Source organism: Eretmochelys imbricata, chromosome 6 (genome assembly GCF_965152235.1).
Source record: "Eretmochelys imbricata isolate rEreImb1 chromosome 6, rEreImb1.hap1, whole genome shotgun sequence".
NCBI lineage: Eukaryota > Metazoa > Chordata > Testudines > Cheloniidae > Eretmochelys > Eretmochelys imbricata.
Window position 1 is genome coordinate 35,424,182 of NC_135577.1, and position 17,262 is coordinate 35,441,443.

At 36.9% G+C, this 17,262-nt stretch overlaps 1 protein-coding gene across 1 annotated transcript in view; it reads right to left on the reverse strand.

Moving 5' to 3' along the window:
* Nucleotides 1-17,262, reverse strand: part of SBF2 (SET binding factor 2) — a 553,147-nt gene that overhangs the window by 145,092 nt on the left and 390,793 nt on the right. The window contains exon 17 of the mRNA XM_077818401.1: nucleotides 935-1,003. Within this exon, the coding sequence (XP_077674527.1) occupies nucleotides 935-1,003 (69 nt within the window). The remainder of the gene's footprint in view (nucleotides 1-934; nucleotides 1,004-17,262) is intronic.

The following is a 17,262-nucleotide window of genomic DNA, read 5'->3' on the forward strand; positions in this document are numbered from 1 at the left end:
TTATGAGGCATAAACCAGGGACAGTCACTTAACCTGAAGATTAGATCTGGGAAAAACAAAATTCTTTTTCCATTATGCAGCAACATCTGGTTTGTGCAAGTGACAGTCAGATTTCTTAGTTTTTCTATTCAGGTCTGAAACATGGAAAATCATCATCCTTTCAACTTCCATAGTCTCAGAGTGTTTCCACTGGATAACTGTAGACCTGGGCAACAAATATGATACCGACCAGAACAAAACTTTTTGTACAACCCAAAATAGATTTTTCCGATTTCCTGACAAATTCCACACGTTTTTGGAAATGAACTGAATATTTTTTCTGATTTTTTAGTCTGCTGGCCGAACTGAAAAATCAATTATTTGTTCTGCTGTAGTCAGAACTCCTATTGCCAAGCATTCCCCCTCATTCTGGGCCTGATGCACAGCCCTCTGACGTTCACTGAAAGACACTCATTGACTTCAATGGGCTTTGGCAGAAGGCTTCCTACCTTTTAGGTTTTCTCCTGTCATCACTTCCATCCTTTTAGTGATCTAAATCAGCGGTTCTCAAACTTATTGCACCGCGACCCCCTTCTGACAACGAAAATTACGACGTGACCCCAGGATGGGGGAACAAAGCCTGAGCCTGCCCAAGCCCCACTGCCCTCAGGCGGGGGGACCAAAGGCTTCAGCTCCGGGCAGGGGGGACCTATAACCTGAGCCCAGCTGCTCAGTGCTGGAGCTGAAGCCTGAGCTCTGCCGTCCAGAGCTGAAGTCCTCAGGCTTGGGCCCCGGGCCCCAATAAGTCTAATGCCAGCCCTGGCAATCCCATTAAAACGGGGTCCCAACCCACTTTGGGGTCCTGACCCACAGTTTGAGAACTGTTGATCTAAATAAATGTAAACACGTATAAGAAAACAGTAATCAACTTAAACTAAAACCAGTAAAAACTTACTCTGTAGAATGCAGTTGTCAGGGGCAGTAATGCTGCAGCAATGCTGTACTCTTCTGAAGTTGAACAATCCTTCAAGAAAAACATACACAGAAAATAAGCAAAGTCATGATGACTAGCTGACAGCATGAACCACATTTATACATAATAGGCAGATTGACCTTTTCCTTTTTGCTGGGGATGGGCGTTTTTGTTATATGTCCCTTTCTGCCCTTATTGTTCCAACAGTGGTACCTTAACCTCCAGTCATAAGGGTGAGCCAATTCTACTCCATATATCAGCAATAAGAATGTGCTCTTAGAGATGGGTAGTCCACACACCCCTTTCTTAGGGGTTGAGGATCATTCTTGTTGCACACCCCAGAGTAATAACAAGGCCATTAACTGACTTGAAGCAAAGTTGCTAGGTTGTTGCCAATGCTGAGTCTAAGGCACAGTAGCATTAAGTTTCAACCACAACAAAAGTCTGGTAATAATAACTGCAAACATACAGAAAAGTCATTTCTATGAACTTTTGGTTTCAACTTTATTTTATACAATCATTTTGAAATTTTACTTTGTATAAATACAGTAAATAGGTGCATGTAACATACTTTAATTCAAAACTTACACAAGGAAACAACAAGTACATTGTTCATAATCACTTTTATGGAAGGAAAGTATGAATCATTATAGAGGAGGTTATTACTAGTCCATTGTGATTTAAGTATTTTTCACACAGTTGATGAAATGTTATTTCAAGAAACCACTATTTAAGCAGGCATTCATTTAACATGCTGGGACTGATTCTCATCTCACATCTATTTTATGCCAATATAATTCCACTAGCTTCAGTGGAGTTACATCTGATATACATCAGCATGAGAGATAAGAATAAGCCCCATTATATTTAAATCTATGACATTCAATTAACTATCATCATGGTGAGTCAAATGATAAATACTGAAGTACATTTACCAAAAACAAACTATACGAAAGAAAAATAGTAGCTGTAATTCTTCAAGATGAGCTTCTGTATATTCACATGTCCTGATGCCTTGATCCCAGAAGTGGTCATATACAGAGGCTATGTGAAGAACAGCTTAAATTCTGAATTATGAATAGATAAAATTAGACATGAAGCTTCAAAGACACTTTATTTGAGAGAAGCTTAAAACTATCACAAAGATAGTTCACAGAATAATCAGAGTTAAGAACATAAGAACGGCCATACTGGGTCAGACCAAAGGTCCATCTAGCCCAGTAACCTGTCTTCCAACAGTGGCCAATGCCAGGTACCCCAGAGGGAATGAACAGAACAGGTAATCATCAACTGATCCATCCCGTCACCCATTCCCAGCTTCTGGCAAACAGAAACTAGGGACACCATCCCTGCCCATCCTGGCTAATAGCCATTGATTGTCTATCCTCCATGAACTTATCTAGTTTGGTTTTTTAACCCTGTTATAGTCTTGGCCTTCACAACATCCTCTGACAAAGAGTTCCATAAGTTGATTGTGCGTTGTGTGAAAAAATCCGTCTTTTTGTTTGTTTGAAACCTGCTGCCTATTAATTTGGTGACCCCTAGTTCTTGTGTTACGAGAAGGAGTAAATAACAGTTCCTTCTTTACTTCCTCCACACCAGTAATGATTTTATAGACCTCTATCATATACCCCCTTAGTCATCTCTTTTTCAAGCTGAAAAGTCCCAGGCTTATTAATCTCTCCTCACATGGAAGCCATTCCATATCCCTAATAATTTTTGTTGCCCTTTTCTGAACCTTTTCCAATTCCAATATATCTTTTTTGAGATGGGGCGAGCACATCTGCATGCGGTATTCAAGATGTGGGAATACCATGGATTTCTACAGAGGTAATATGATATTTTCTGTCATAGTTAATTGTATTTGGTGGGGAAGAAATTTAAAGATTTTTGTTTTGTAATGGAGTTTGGGTTTGTTTCTTTCGTTACCACTAAGTTGTGGCAGAAAATGAAGACAATCCATACAGATTGCATATTGTATTAATGACTGAACTGCATATTGTATTAATGGGGGAACATCATCTTTCACATGACAAGATCTTAGAAGATGAATGACACCACTGCAATGAATAGGGGCGAAGGTGGGAAGAAAGGTTTTTATAACTAAGTATCAAATCTAACTCTCTTTACTTACAAATGCCAACAAAGTGAAAGACAGACACTTATGAGAGTAAGGTGAGCAGAATTTGTTTCAACCTCCAAAACTTCTTAATGTTCAGTAGAAATTTACTATGCAATAGCAGTATTGCCAAATTTCTGCTCAATAGATTAGAAAAGGAAGGCAATTCTACTGCAGCCTTCTGCGTGTGGAATGTCCACAAAACACTTTTAATGAATACAGCCTTCTGGTACAGAATATGATGCAAAGTCTTAACTCTTTCACTACCCATACGCCGGTGAACTGAAAAGGTCAGTAATCCTATTTTGTATAATACAATTAAATTAAATTGAAGCTCCTTATGTGAAACAATATAAGTGGACCTTATTCTGAACCCACTGAAGTGAATGGCAAAACTCATGTTGACTTTAATGTGAGCAAGACTGGGACCAAGCTCTTTCATTAGCTGTAATTTTTAAGATATGCAAAAATTGACTTTAACCTATATGAAATGATTACCTCCATGATTTTTCCAAAAGCTTTGAAATGGCCTATTTTAAAAGAGGAAAAAACCCACTAACTGTTTATAGTCTGAGAATGCTTAATTTAACAGTGAAATGTGTCACTCAGATCTTTCAAAATAAGGATAAAGAAAGAGATGTCACGCCAAAGTAAATGAAGCAGTGAGTGGACTGAAGAAAATAATGATCTTGTTGTGGAAATCATTTAAGGGAAACTAGAATTGATAGGTAGCTTAAGGTTTAAAAAACAAACTACTTGACTTTTTAAGATTTTTTTAAAATAATTAACAAACAACAATCAGTGAAAACATAATGTGAAAGCAGTCCACGACGCCCTATCCAAAGAAATCTGTTTCTGAAAGGCCTCTCTCTCTCTCTTTTTTTTTTTTAAATTTTAAATGGACTGGATATTTTTCATTGGTCCTTGTTGCCAAGGTTGGAGAAACATGATAATGCAACTTTCTATAAGACAAATACCCAGTTATATACTGGATAATGAGTGGCATAAACATAACTTCCATTAGCACTATCTTTCTCAACTCCTGTTTCATGCTGACCATTACTGTTGAGAACCTTCAATTCAACCCAAAGATCTGAGATCTGCTTATCTATTATTAATCTTTGATAAATTACCCGAATCCAAAATTATCTGGACTGTTCCTCTGCCAAGATTTTTATTTATACCTTCATCCTGACACATTTCCTACCTTACAATTTTCTCTCAAATCAAACTTTTTGCAATTTAATCTGTACTACTAAATGTCGAATTTCAACTCTTCATCTGTACCTACAACGAGGAAAGCATTCTCCTCATTCTAGTAATCCTAACTTCATTGTGACCGCTCATGTGAATTGTTATGCAATTTATTGTAATACTTGACGCACTCACATCAACAGAGGACCACTGGACACTGTTAAAGGGCCTTATCTTGCAGTTCTTTCTCACATAAGAAGTCATAATTTAGTCAATGGGCCTATTAGTGTTAAGAACCACAGGACTAGATCCAAAGTTGATAGACCAAAAATCTAATCTTCAGGTAGTTTTTTCTAGTTGTTTGAAAAGTCCATGTGATTTTTAATACTTTTTTCATAACAAGTACTTCAGTGCTCTTTTCTCAATTCAAGTAGCCCAGTCATCCTGACTAACACATCAATGTACACACAGTCATGAAAAAAAAACAAAATTTGACAAAAGATTTAAGAGACAGATTTTAAAGGTGGTGTATAAATGTAAGCCTACATTTATGCAAGGTTACCCCAGTTGTACTTGTAAATGAACTTTTAGTTGTCTAGACCTGTGCCTTGTCTGAACGTGAATGTGCCAACTGTGCATGGAAATACGTGCGTGTAAAACTGCATTCTGCACATGCATCTCATACCAGTTGAGAAGGTGATCATTACAGACTGAAAAAAAAATGATGATGAAAAGCATGATAGATACTCTGATGATATCTTTCATTACTGTGATATGTGTCTGAGAATACTATGTAGTTTGTAAAATTATACACGAGTCCCACTCTTCCAGTGTCTAGACATAACGGAGTTCAGAAGGGAAAGTCTGGCATGCCTTTCATTCTCAAACTGTGAATTATTTGCTATTATGTTGTTGCCCATATTTATAACCTTACTTTATAAGAATGTTTTGTGGTTTGACACACATATTCATGTGATGGTATGTGTATACAATACATGTCACATTTTTAACATTTTCAATATTTTCAATTTAAGTTAGTAAGATGACTCTATATTTAAAGTGAGACTATACATTATTTAAAAATTCTCAATGCTTTACAAAGAAATACTTATTTTCCTTTTGTATATTTTATGGATGTGTGTCTAGATGCAAAATGATCTATGCTGATTGTTTCAAGTTGTCCATTTAATCTTTTGGCTCAAATTATTTTGTTGGAGTTTTGGCTTTTACCCAAAACATACACAAAAATATCTTTCTAAAACTGAGCAATCTTAGAATACTCACCTAGAGAGCATTCAGTATTCCAAGAGCTAACATATGTCTAAAAGATATATATCACCACAGCACAGACAACATATGGTGCTTTATTTTTGCATTTTTACTTACAAATATGCAATTCCCCACATTTGGTATGTCAGCAGTACTCTCTACACTTCTAATGTAGTGGTATAATCGATATATATTGTCCAGCATGTGATGAAAGCATTAGACAATACAAGTAAAATGATCCCATTCCAGGACAAATTTCTCCCCAAAATACCTTCCTAATACTGATGCTCGAAGTACAGTAAAATCCATTAACTATTCATTTGCTTTGTCTGAGCACACTAAAATACCACAATTAATGGAGATTATATGTAGAAATCTTAAACACTCTTAATTACCTACATGCAGGTACTGTAAATGTCACATAACTACTGGTACTGTATGAAATGAATTCAGATTTGTGAAGGCCAGACCATCACTATATAAGGGGCTGATACAAATTCCTGATGAGATATTGCAAAGCAATGAAATTGCTATCTTAATTTACATAGAATGAAGATGAGTGACATGGGGAAATCAAGAATTATTCCTAGCACACAAATAGCCTTTCTATAAATAATGACAATTGATAATGAGATTCCAACTCTTGTAGAAAACTGGTTTGATTCCATGCCCTGTTCAGTAAGGACTAAAAATTCACTTTGTGGACCAGACATTTCTGAAGCTGCATCTTGACAGGAGGTTAGACTAGATGACCCTTCTGGTCCCTTCTAACCCTATGATTCTATGAAGTAAACTGAAAATTCAATGGCAGCTTCAAGTATATTAAAATGGAAGTATTTATTGAATAAAATATGAAAATACTTAATAAAATCAGCACTGTATTCTTCCATTTACTTCTTTTGACGTTAAATTTAAATGTATTTTATGCTACCCTCAGATTTTCAATGTACAGTAAATTTTTGTATTGACACTATCTGTTTTGTAGAATTCACAGAAGCAAATTGGAGGTTTTGGCAACTTGCTGTAGGCAGCTGGAGCTTCTGAATCTGGAAGAAGGCAGGAGGCTGTTTTGGCTTTTGGAACCTAGTGGAAATTTTAGGCTTTTGGCGCTGGGATGGGGAGGCATCTCTTCTTTCCCCCACCCTTATAGTCAGGGTCAGAGTTGACCTGCATTTTTGGGAGGCTTCAACTGCTACTTCCTCACTTCATCAACCATTGACAACAACCTGCTATCCTCCTCCTATTCTCAGTGGAGAACAGCTAATGAACATCCACATGAAGGAAGGAGTTCCTGCTTGAATTCAGGGGAAATACACACACTGATTCAGCAAATCCCTTAAACCTGTGAATAATCCTACTGACTTCAACAGGATAACTCATATTCTTAAGTGTTTTCCAGAATTGGAGCCATAGTAAGCAACAGTAAACTCTTAGGGATGCCAGTTCCCTCTCAGTCACATGACCTATAAAACTTGGGAGGGATATCTTCCACTGAGAAGCAATATTCCTGTCCTCTTGAAAATTCACTACTTCTATGAAGTTTCTCATTATCTAGCCATCTTAAAATGTGTTGTGTTTTTAATAAAATAGGAAAATCTACACCACACTGAGATTTTCTATCACTGAAGGCAATTTTTGTCTTGTATAACTATAAACTGTATCTATGTTAGACTGTAAGCTCTTTGAACAGGAACTGTGTTTTCTACATTCCGTACAGAGCTGAGCACGATTTTGCTCAAAGTTCTGAAACATTTTAAATAAATGCCATTAGCTGCAGTCTATTGTACATTGTTATATAATAAACATAACATAGACCATATAAAGTCACACACTAATGAGCTACATACCAGTTGTTGATATATGGTAAAATGTGTGTGCATAATGGTACAGTGTATACACCTATACAATATACTGATACAGATCCTGCCATGTGCTGATCACCTCCTGTGATGTAATGAGTGCCTTGAATATCTATTTTAATGAATGCCAAGAGCGTGCAGCACTTTGCAGGATTAGGCCCTTAATGCATAAAGAAAGGAAAATGCATGTAAGATTAAAGTGAGCTATGTTTATCAAAGGAGTGAGGAAAGAACTGATAACTCACCATGAGTAGTGAAACTACAAGCGATGATGACGTATATTTCTGCAACACTGACTAAACATTAAGGCTGAAATCGTGGTCCTAATCAAGTAAATGGCAAAACTCCCCTCAATGACTTCAGTGAAGCCAGGATTTCACCCTACATTTTATATTGTTTGGCTTCTTATTGGTTTACAGCATTTATACTGTCTGTACAGTTTACATTATGGGATTACTTTATATTGTTCAACCCAAATTACTACAGTATTTTCTGTCTTTTCTTCGTCTAAAGCAATAACAGAGCTCATTAGGGTGGATTAGAAAGACTGCTTTATTTTATGAACTGATTCTGTGTTACTAGAAAACAATGGGACTACAACTTTATTGATAAGTAATTTAGAAAGTATATTTAGGAAAATATTTCAAAACAGATTAACTCTTTTTAATATTCCAAATTTTAAAAATATATTTTGCACCTACTATTATGAGATTGGTTGAATATAGTTTCTATGTTCATTGGCACAGAAAGTGTTAATGTCACGTAGCTACAAGTCAGTATTCTTGATTTGTAAACAAGAGGAAACATCATCTTTTATACAACAAGCAAATAAGTGTAAGATGTAATTTAATTAAATCAAGCAATGAATGTACATAAAACAGCCAACATTGTTACCTAGGTAAAAAGCACTGCAGATTTACCCTTTTCTTAATTATATAAATTAGAAACTCTTCTAGTCACCCTACAAAAATATCTCTTATCCTCCTACAATATGAAATATTTATAAGATTTAATTATTTTAATTATAGACAGTCATGTTATCTATTTTACATGAAGCAATGCATCTAATGGATTGTATAATCTAAAATAGAAATACTTGAGCACACATTCAAGGCTATGATTCATACGTTCCCCAGAGTTAAAAATAGATTTCACATAAAATAACAATTTTATGAGATATTAACAGTCATATAATATCTGTTATACGATCTATTTAGATGCTGCCTCTAATTAAATGAAAAAGTATATGTTCCTATGTGGAATTTTATTATAAGAACCTTTTAAAACACTTAAATACAGTGGATTTTAACCCTATAGATAACCTAATCTGCTATCCTCCTTTAATGACTGTCAAAAGAGGTATTAAACACTTGTTATTCCTATAACAAAAGCCATATAATATAATGAATATATATATTCAAAATACAGCATGGAATCTAATTTTTCTTAAATTACAATGAAATCCTAAGCCCCATTGAAATCACCAGCAAAACTCAAACTAATTTCAATGTGGACATGGTTTTCAGCCATTACGTCTTTTAGGGAAAGCTAATTTCATGGTTACTTAATTTATAACCATCAAATACAGATAGGTTTCACTTATGAAGTCAGTACCAGACTCTGTGTTCCTCTGCTCCACAATGGGGTGAGGAAGAAGGAATTCTTCCTCTAGGCTGTAACAGTGTTTACATCCATTCCACTGAGGCTGCCTGGACATATTACCTCTGTGAGGCATAGAGGAAGACAATGACTGAAGGATCCACACAGAGAACCTGTGCCCTCACCTCTCCAACTACAGGACTATCAGAGTGGTTGTGAAGCCTCCAAGGAGCTATCTTTTCTCTCTGCTGTGGGGAAAATTGCCCTGAGTTGTTCTTAAAATCTTTGAATGTGGATGTGATATACACCCTTTTACACGGGTAGATTTTTTTCTAAAAAAGTTTAACACAATTCAAGGTTGTTTTTCATATAACAAATGTATAATTACTTTATAATATCTGTATGCAGCACTCTGTGTGTGTATTGCAATTTACCTGGGAAACAGAATGCTTTTGCTGTAGATGGGGCAGAAGGAAGACATGATGCAGGGATAGAATGTATCACACAATGGAGAAGAGGCAAAGATACACAAAATAAAGTTGCTTGATTTTGCACAATAAACACCACAAGCCTGATCATGCAAAAATGCATCTACCTATCTTTACTAATGTGCTTCAATATTTGCATATAAGGGCTTAAGTGAAATATGCATATTTGGCATTGTTTGCCATTTGTACTTCATGTATGACATTAAACCCCAGATCTCTGGTAATACCGGCAAGGCAGTTTTTCCCCACTATGGAAACTACTACTTCTGCCTGAAATCTCTCCCCAATTTATCTGGTGTAACCACATGTGGCCCAAGCCCTGTAGGTGCAAACTCCCCACCCCAAAATGTCTTATACTTTATGGAAAGTTTATGAAGAGAAAGTTTACTGAGGGTGGGTGCAATTCACCAACTCATATCCCCACAAATCCCCTTGAACATTTTGTAGTTATGCCTACTCAGGTGATACATACCTCTAACTAGTGTTCTGGGCAGGACGGAGCTCCAGTTACCTTCAGTAACAAAAAGTGAAGAGGTTACAGTCTATTATTACCTCTTGTGAGATTGACCACTGGCTGGAAAGATGCTATGGGCTGAAGCTGCAGCTGTGTGTGCTCAGTACAATGCAAGGCAAGGGGCAAAGGCGGCTGCCTGTGTGACTCCCTGATCTTATGGATGATTCAATGCAAATTAGACCAACCTCACCTCTGCCCTGAGATACACTAGGTGCAACACCCACAAGGGACATTACACTATCCTGGGATCACTGGAACAAAAATATGCTCCAACCATGCCCCATAATAGGCATTCTTAGGGGGAAGACACAGGGCTGTCTACCTCACCCCAGAGAAATCCCCTTAGCTGGTTGGTTAAGATGACTTTCTGGCCCCACTACACCACTAAAGTGGTGCAAAGGGGCCACAGCTGGAAGCAAGAACGGGCCCTGTAGATCATTTCATTAGCCAACGAGAGAGCTGGTAGCTTGCAAAACAGATCTTTGGTGTGAAAGGCTGCAGAATGACATCCCCGTCTGTAGGAAGTTCTGCCAAGAATGTTTTAACTTTAGAAAATTTCTTATACTTGGCTTTAAGAGGTTCTGGCCTCTCATACGTTGGTGTGGATTTATTGATGGAGAATGCAGGGGAGAGAATGTCATGGATGCAATTTTGGATGGATGCATTCAAGCACCTAATTTTTATTCAATTTTAAAAAGTTTAACCCAGCTATACTCTGGATGATGAACTAACAATGCAGAATTTTTCCGCTTGTGGTCCCACAGCTCTTCTGGTCTAGCAGCAAACAAACACTAGCAACAGTACTTTACTAGAAAGAGAGCTCTTGGGTGCCTATCTCACAATACATGCATTTTTCACAATCTAAGGTTATGATTTGTTGTTCTACCATTTTTTAATAACAAAAATATTTAGGGAACAAGGAAACAACTCCTACATGCAGAAGTAATAAATTCTTCTGTATTTTTACTGTACCCCATTATAGTTCTTTTGTAATGAGTGTAAAATTTGTTTTTAATTTTTCTGTTTAAGATGCAGATAAATACAAGAATGCCATCCCTTGTGTCTGAGCACATCTGAGTTTCTTTAACAAAAATGCCATGCATGTTTCTGAATACTGTCATGAGGCCCATGGCAATAAAGTTCAGCATACTCAGGCTGTAATCTTCTCCCAAGGAAATGGTTGGGATGCCAAGATGCCTTTTGACTTTTATTTCACAGCAGGGCTTCATTTGCAGTGACTCTGTCCAAACCTTAAACTACACCAGCTGTGATACGAAGTCCTGCACAATAATTTCTAAAGTATTTGACAAATATTTTTTAAATTAAACTATGGGATACGTTACAATTCATGACAAACTAGTGATCAATAGTCATTAAACACTTAGACAAGAAGGGATATTAATTTACAAGATGTTTATATACTGCAGAGCTTGTCTAAAATTTGTGGTGCAGTAAAACATTGGTGCAATGATTGCAAAACATAAATACAAAATACTTTGTAAACCACTTTACAGCCATTCTAGTTAATTGAGTTAACAAACAATGGAAAAAATCCCTAGAATAATGGAAGGGCTATTAAAATAGCTGCAACATTCCAGTCCAGTCCAGTTGTTATCTATTAGGGAATCAGTTCATAAATACACAATGTGTATTCTAATATCCCGTTGCTGTGCGGCAGCATCTCTGTTCCCAACATCTCGAAGAATTTACTAACTTTCAAAAGCATGAAGTGTATAACACATTGTAATTCCCTGAATAATTTATATTTCATTGCTTTTCTCTCAGTGAAATGGACCTTAATTTCCTACTAATATTTCACACACTTAAATTTTTCTGTATTTGTATAGCACATCATACTTGTCACTAGAATTTCCTATTTTTTTTGTTTTTAAGAAAACTTGTCTCAGGGTCTTACTTTACACTACATTTCAAATATCATTATCAGCTTATATTCTGGTTAACTGAAAAGTTCGTTCTTCACTTTTTCAAAAGATGTTTTTTAAAAGGTAGGATGGAGCAATTTTATATTTAAATATCAGTATTTGGCATTTATATGAAATGAAACTCATCAAAAGATTCTGGGCCTGATCCTGCAATCCCTGCTTAAGCCCTAACTGACTTTTCAAAAGTGTCTGCTTTCCACAAAAAAGTCAATTTTTTGTTGAAAAACTGAACACCTGAAAGAATTCCACCCCCGCTCCGGTTTTTGGCAAAGAAAAAAAAAAGAAAAAAATTTGATTTAAAAATGCTGCCATTGTGCCTCATGCCCATTCCATGAGAAGACTGGGGAATGGTGCAACTACACAGTGGTCAGGTGCCCAGTTTTCAACCTGAAAGTCCAGTTGAAAAGGGGACCCGACAGTTTCTGGTCACATCTACTGACCAGACACCCAATGTCTGGTTACTGCGGGGGAGACAGGGAGGTGTCAGGTCATCATCTGTGCCAGCCCCTACTCAGCCGGGGCCACTTCCTACCTGTGTTGGGCGGCTGCGGCTCCCAACCCAGGATCCGCAGACGAGTGCCTCCTGACCCGGGCACGGGGGCAGGAGGAGAAAAGCAGCAAGCTAAGGGGGGAGGGTGGCAGAGGAGTGGATGGGAGGGGGGCCTCAGGGGAATGGGCAGGCAAGGGTGGGGCCTCAGGGGGAAGAGGCAGCGCAGGGGAGGTTCCGGCACTCCTGCTGGAGTGTCTGGTTTTTAAATATTACCAAGTTGGCAACCCTACTATCCACAACCCCATGAGGCTTTGTGGGCAGCATTTCCAAATCAAAATATTTGGTTTTCAGTTGAAAGTTTTTTATTTTTCACTGAAAAAACTCTAAATTTTCTATTAAAAACCACATTTTCTGACAGTTCTACGTACATGATTATGCAAAATGTTTGAAGTTAATATTTTTTAAAGACAAGAGATTTCTGGACTCCCTGATGTGGAGTGAATGGTTTTTCACCACTGAAGCAGAGTAAGGACTGGAAAATCTGATAGTTCAATTTTTAAAATTATTTTTTTTAAATTTTGGATGCATTTTCTTTCTCATTCTTAACCCCTAAGTTCTCTCCCCTTTCCATGTCTTCCATCCTCCCAAGGGCTGTATTGTAGCCCTTAATCCATTTTGTTAGATCTACCTAGTGCAGAGGAACAATTTACCCAGGGAAAAATGGAGCGCTTGGGAGAGGACTAACTGGCCAAAATTCAATTCAGAGAAAATGAAGAATCTAGAACAGAAGAAACAACCAAAAGAAACGGTGGAGATAATGACTCATGTTCTCAGCTCTGCTATAACCACTTTTCTCTGATGTATAGCTGGCAGAGGCTATGTAGCTGGCTCCTGTGCCAGTAGTCCCTCCACCTTTAGTGCAGGAGCCATTACGGATGCATACTAGAGATAGGCTATGAAAAGAGCAGCTGCTCTGATTACATATATTCTAAGGTCTAAAGGGATGACTGTGATCCATCTAGTCTGACCTCCTGCATGACTCAGGCCAAAGAATTTCCCTGAAATAATTCCTGTTTCAACTAGAACATATCTTTTAAAAACCATCCAGTCTTGATTAGATTTATGCTGAGACTGGGCAGCACAGATCAGGGAGTCACAGCTAATATCCTGTTAGACGCAGGGCTTACCTGCAGGTGAGAATCTACTCCTATATTTGCACTCCTGATAAATGGATTTGTATGCTTTTGTCTTTAAAGCTCACATCATGATATTATTGTATTTCCAAGAGTTTCTGAATGTGACGATGCAGCAGTTGTCAAGATGCTTTTTATATGCACTTAGCAAGAAAGTTGCATCCACTGCAGCTAGTGCTGAATGAATGAGGTATCCTGCTTACTGAGTGATCTTTCACAAACAGTGCGTATTAACATTTCTGAGCAGTGATCTCAACTGGTTAGCAGTTGATTTTCAGGTGACAGGGTGTTGGGTTTGACTTATACAGTAATAACCTAAATAGTTTGGATCCAATCTACTGGGAGACAATCACTCTCTCCATGCAGCACAACAGCATCTATGATGATCAGAAATGGTGTAAATAGGGGGGACCGAGGGGGCTGACAGCTGGATGTTCTCAGTGAGAACTATTTTACTCAGAAACCTGCTTCTTGTCTTGGTTCACCAGAGTCCAAATTTGCGAATATTTAGGGCATTCTGCAAGACTCACATGCTCTCTTAGATCCAAAGACAATATTAATTGAGGATGGGTGAAGAGGATCGTGATAGAAATAATACTGCAGGGGAAGTTTTTTTATTCTGTTTTTAAGATTACTGATGCATTTGATATTTGTATTGTCTATAATGGTCAGGTGTGAGACAGGCATAAATAGTAACTTGAAATGAATATACACATACACATGTCCATGCAGCCTATGAATTAATTTAAAAAAGAGTTGCAACAGTAAAGTGGCTCATTCACAAAACCCCATTTCTGATCACCCTAAAAGACTCCTATGAATAAATTTCCCTAATACCCTCCAAAAGTCAGGTCTCTGAGAAAGTGGCATTATACCGAGCTGGAGGTGTGGTATTATCATGGATAAATGTTTTCCTTTAAGCACAGTTAAGCGAAAAGTTCATATTTATAAATAACATTAAATAATGGCAATGATACTGATAAACAGTCAGCCTTAGAGATTTTGTCATGATGACCAGCAAAAATTTAAATTAAAATGTAAAAAGAAAAATATAAAACAAAGCTTAGAGAAACTTCAAGAATAAGACTTCCAACCCCCTAAATAATAGTTTGCATAATCACTGCTTTGTATGACTTCAGCCATGTCACATATCTTTTCTTTTACTGAGTTTGATTCCCGCCCCCGAATAAAAGAAGAACCCACCTCCCCGAAGCCTATTTAATTAAACAAACAGAAGGCATGGAAAAGCGATATACCCCAGAGAGAAAGAGAAGCAAATTAGAACATACAAACATTTTTCTATTTAATTCATTACTTTTACAATCATCAACTCAATACAAAGAAATGAGTTAGGGAATAAATAAAAAATGGATTCACAAAATTATAACCATTTTACAATTCCTCAACCTCATTCTGGAATCTCAGTTACGTGACACAAAAGAATTAGTCTCTTGGGCAACCTGAAAGCAAGTACACTTATCAGCGATTACTGGTAAAATGCAAGAATGTAACAAAAATTCCCTTGATAGAAATCTCTTGCTATGGTACCAAGTGTACTCATAATAATGCCTCAACAATATTCTTGTAACTAAGTCAAATTCCCAGTTTTCATAATTCAGAGCCTTATAGTTACTCTTTGGAATATCAAATTAATCTTGATGATAGAAGTTCACTTGGATATGCTCTCCACAGATTTCTGCCCTTACAGAAATTCAATCAGTATTAATTTTGAGCAATCCAGATCTTTGTTTCAGAAGTCAGCTTCATCATCAACACTTTTTAGAGGTCACAAAACATTATTTTATACAAGCCAGTCATATAGAAGCTGAACACTTAAACATCCAGTAAAATAGAAGTCTAGCTAGTATTTAAAAACCTGACAGGGAACAGTTTTTAGACAGACTATTTCCTTCTTCAGAATCTTCAGATTATAATTTTTAAAAACAGCACCAATTATTTTAAATTCTAAATTTATTGGGACATGGACAAAAGATTGTGTTCAACTAGTAACATGGGTTGTAAAAACACATATATCTAGCCTAGCTGTAAATTCAAAGTTTTTGATATGTTTATCAGAATGGTCATCTGCATACAATAGGAAAACCTAGAATTAGAATCCTTGAGCCCTATAGGTGGAGATCCCTATCAATACCAAAAACTATATTGATCTGGGATTTTCAAAGAAGCCTACTAAGACTCAATGGGAGCTGAGCACCTAGATCCTGTAAGTCTCTGAAAATTCTAGCCCGGCCAATAACTTGATCCCAGAACATCTTAGCACAAATCTATATTACCTTATAAAACAATCATTAATTTTCATATTAAGATTATCAATGCCAATACTCAAATTCCTGCTTTTTGATTCTACTGGTATCCAAATAAGTCTGAAAAATAGTTTATCAGACTCAAGTTATGATGATAAGATGTGTTACAGTCTTAACTATATACATATGTTGACACAAATATTATTCCACCATTGGTGTCCCGGGCTCTACACTCAAATTTATCTGAGGATCTGTTATATTTCTACCTCCACTAATGAAATCATATACTAAACTTTCATAGCATTTTGCTTCCTTCAAAGCCAAGATAATATATATAATACTAAATAAGGCATCCAATCATTTGTATTTTTTTATGCACATCACTCAAGTTCAGATCAACAGCATTTTATTCTGTTGCTGCAAATATTTCAATGCTGTGATCTGTTCACATTATCTTTTTACAGTAATATAGTCAAGGGCATGTATTTTCAATCTTGAAGTAGAGATCTTATTTTGAATATTCCTTTTCCTATCCCATCAGGCTGATAAAGGGCCAAAGTTCTTATTGGAAGACCATATGCGTTGAAAGATGGACTATATTACAGAAATTCATACTTCCAATAATACATATGTAGTTGCTAACTCAAAAATGTTTGCACTGAACTTGGCAAATTACTGTATATTACTTTAACATACAGGTCTTAATTTTTTTTTCCGGAAGTCATTGCCACTATTACACATATATCACCCAGAAAACAATTTTCAAGAAGCATTCCTAAAAAGTCACTAATTGCCTTTAAAAGAGGCAATTAATGATGTGGTGAACCAGATCATACACATCTTTGCTAGGTGTCAGCCAAAACCCAGCATGGCTTTAACACCACACTGGATTTCTCTGATAAATCTCTGAAAACTGGCTTCTTTCTGAATGTAGTACATGCATCCTCAATGATCTTCAATGAGCTGAGCAGAAAGATAAACTATTTGTCTGTTTTTTGGTTTCATTTTATTGGAAGCAATAATAGGACAGGGATTTGTTTACTTAAACTAATACAACAGATAACTTCTATTTCTTTATTTTCTTCCATAAGTATACTCGTGTTATTGCATAACTAAACCACTATTTGCTCACTTCAACCAGGCACATTTGCAAATAGTGTAAAAGGAACCTAAGTTTGTTCGGAAAACCTAATGCTTGGCAACTTACTAATACACCTCTACCCCGATATAACGTGACCCGATATAACACAAATTCAGAAAAAGCGGTATGCAGCACTCTGGGGGGCGGAGCTGTGTGCTCCAGCAGATCAGTGCATCAGGCTCCGACACACTGCTCTGAGCGAAGTGTTAAGGGTGCTGGGCCAGGGCCAAGAGGTTG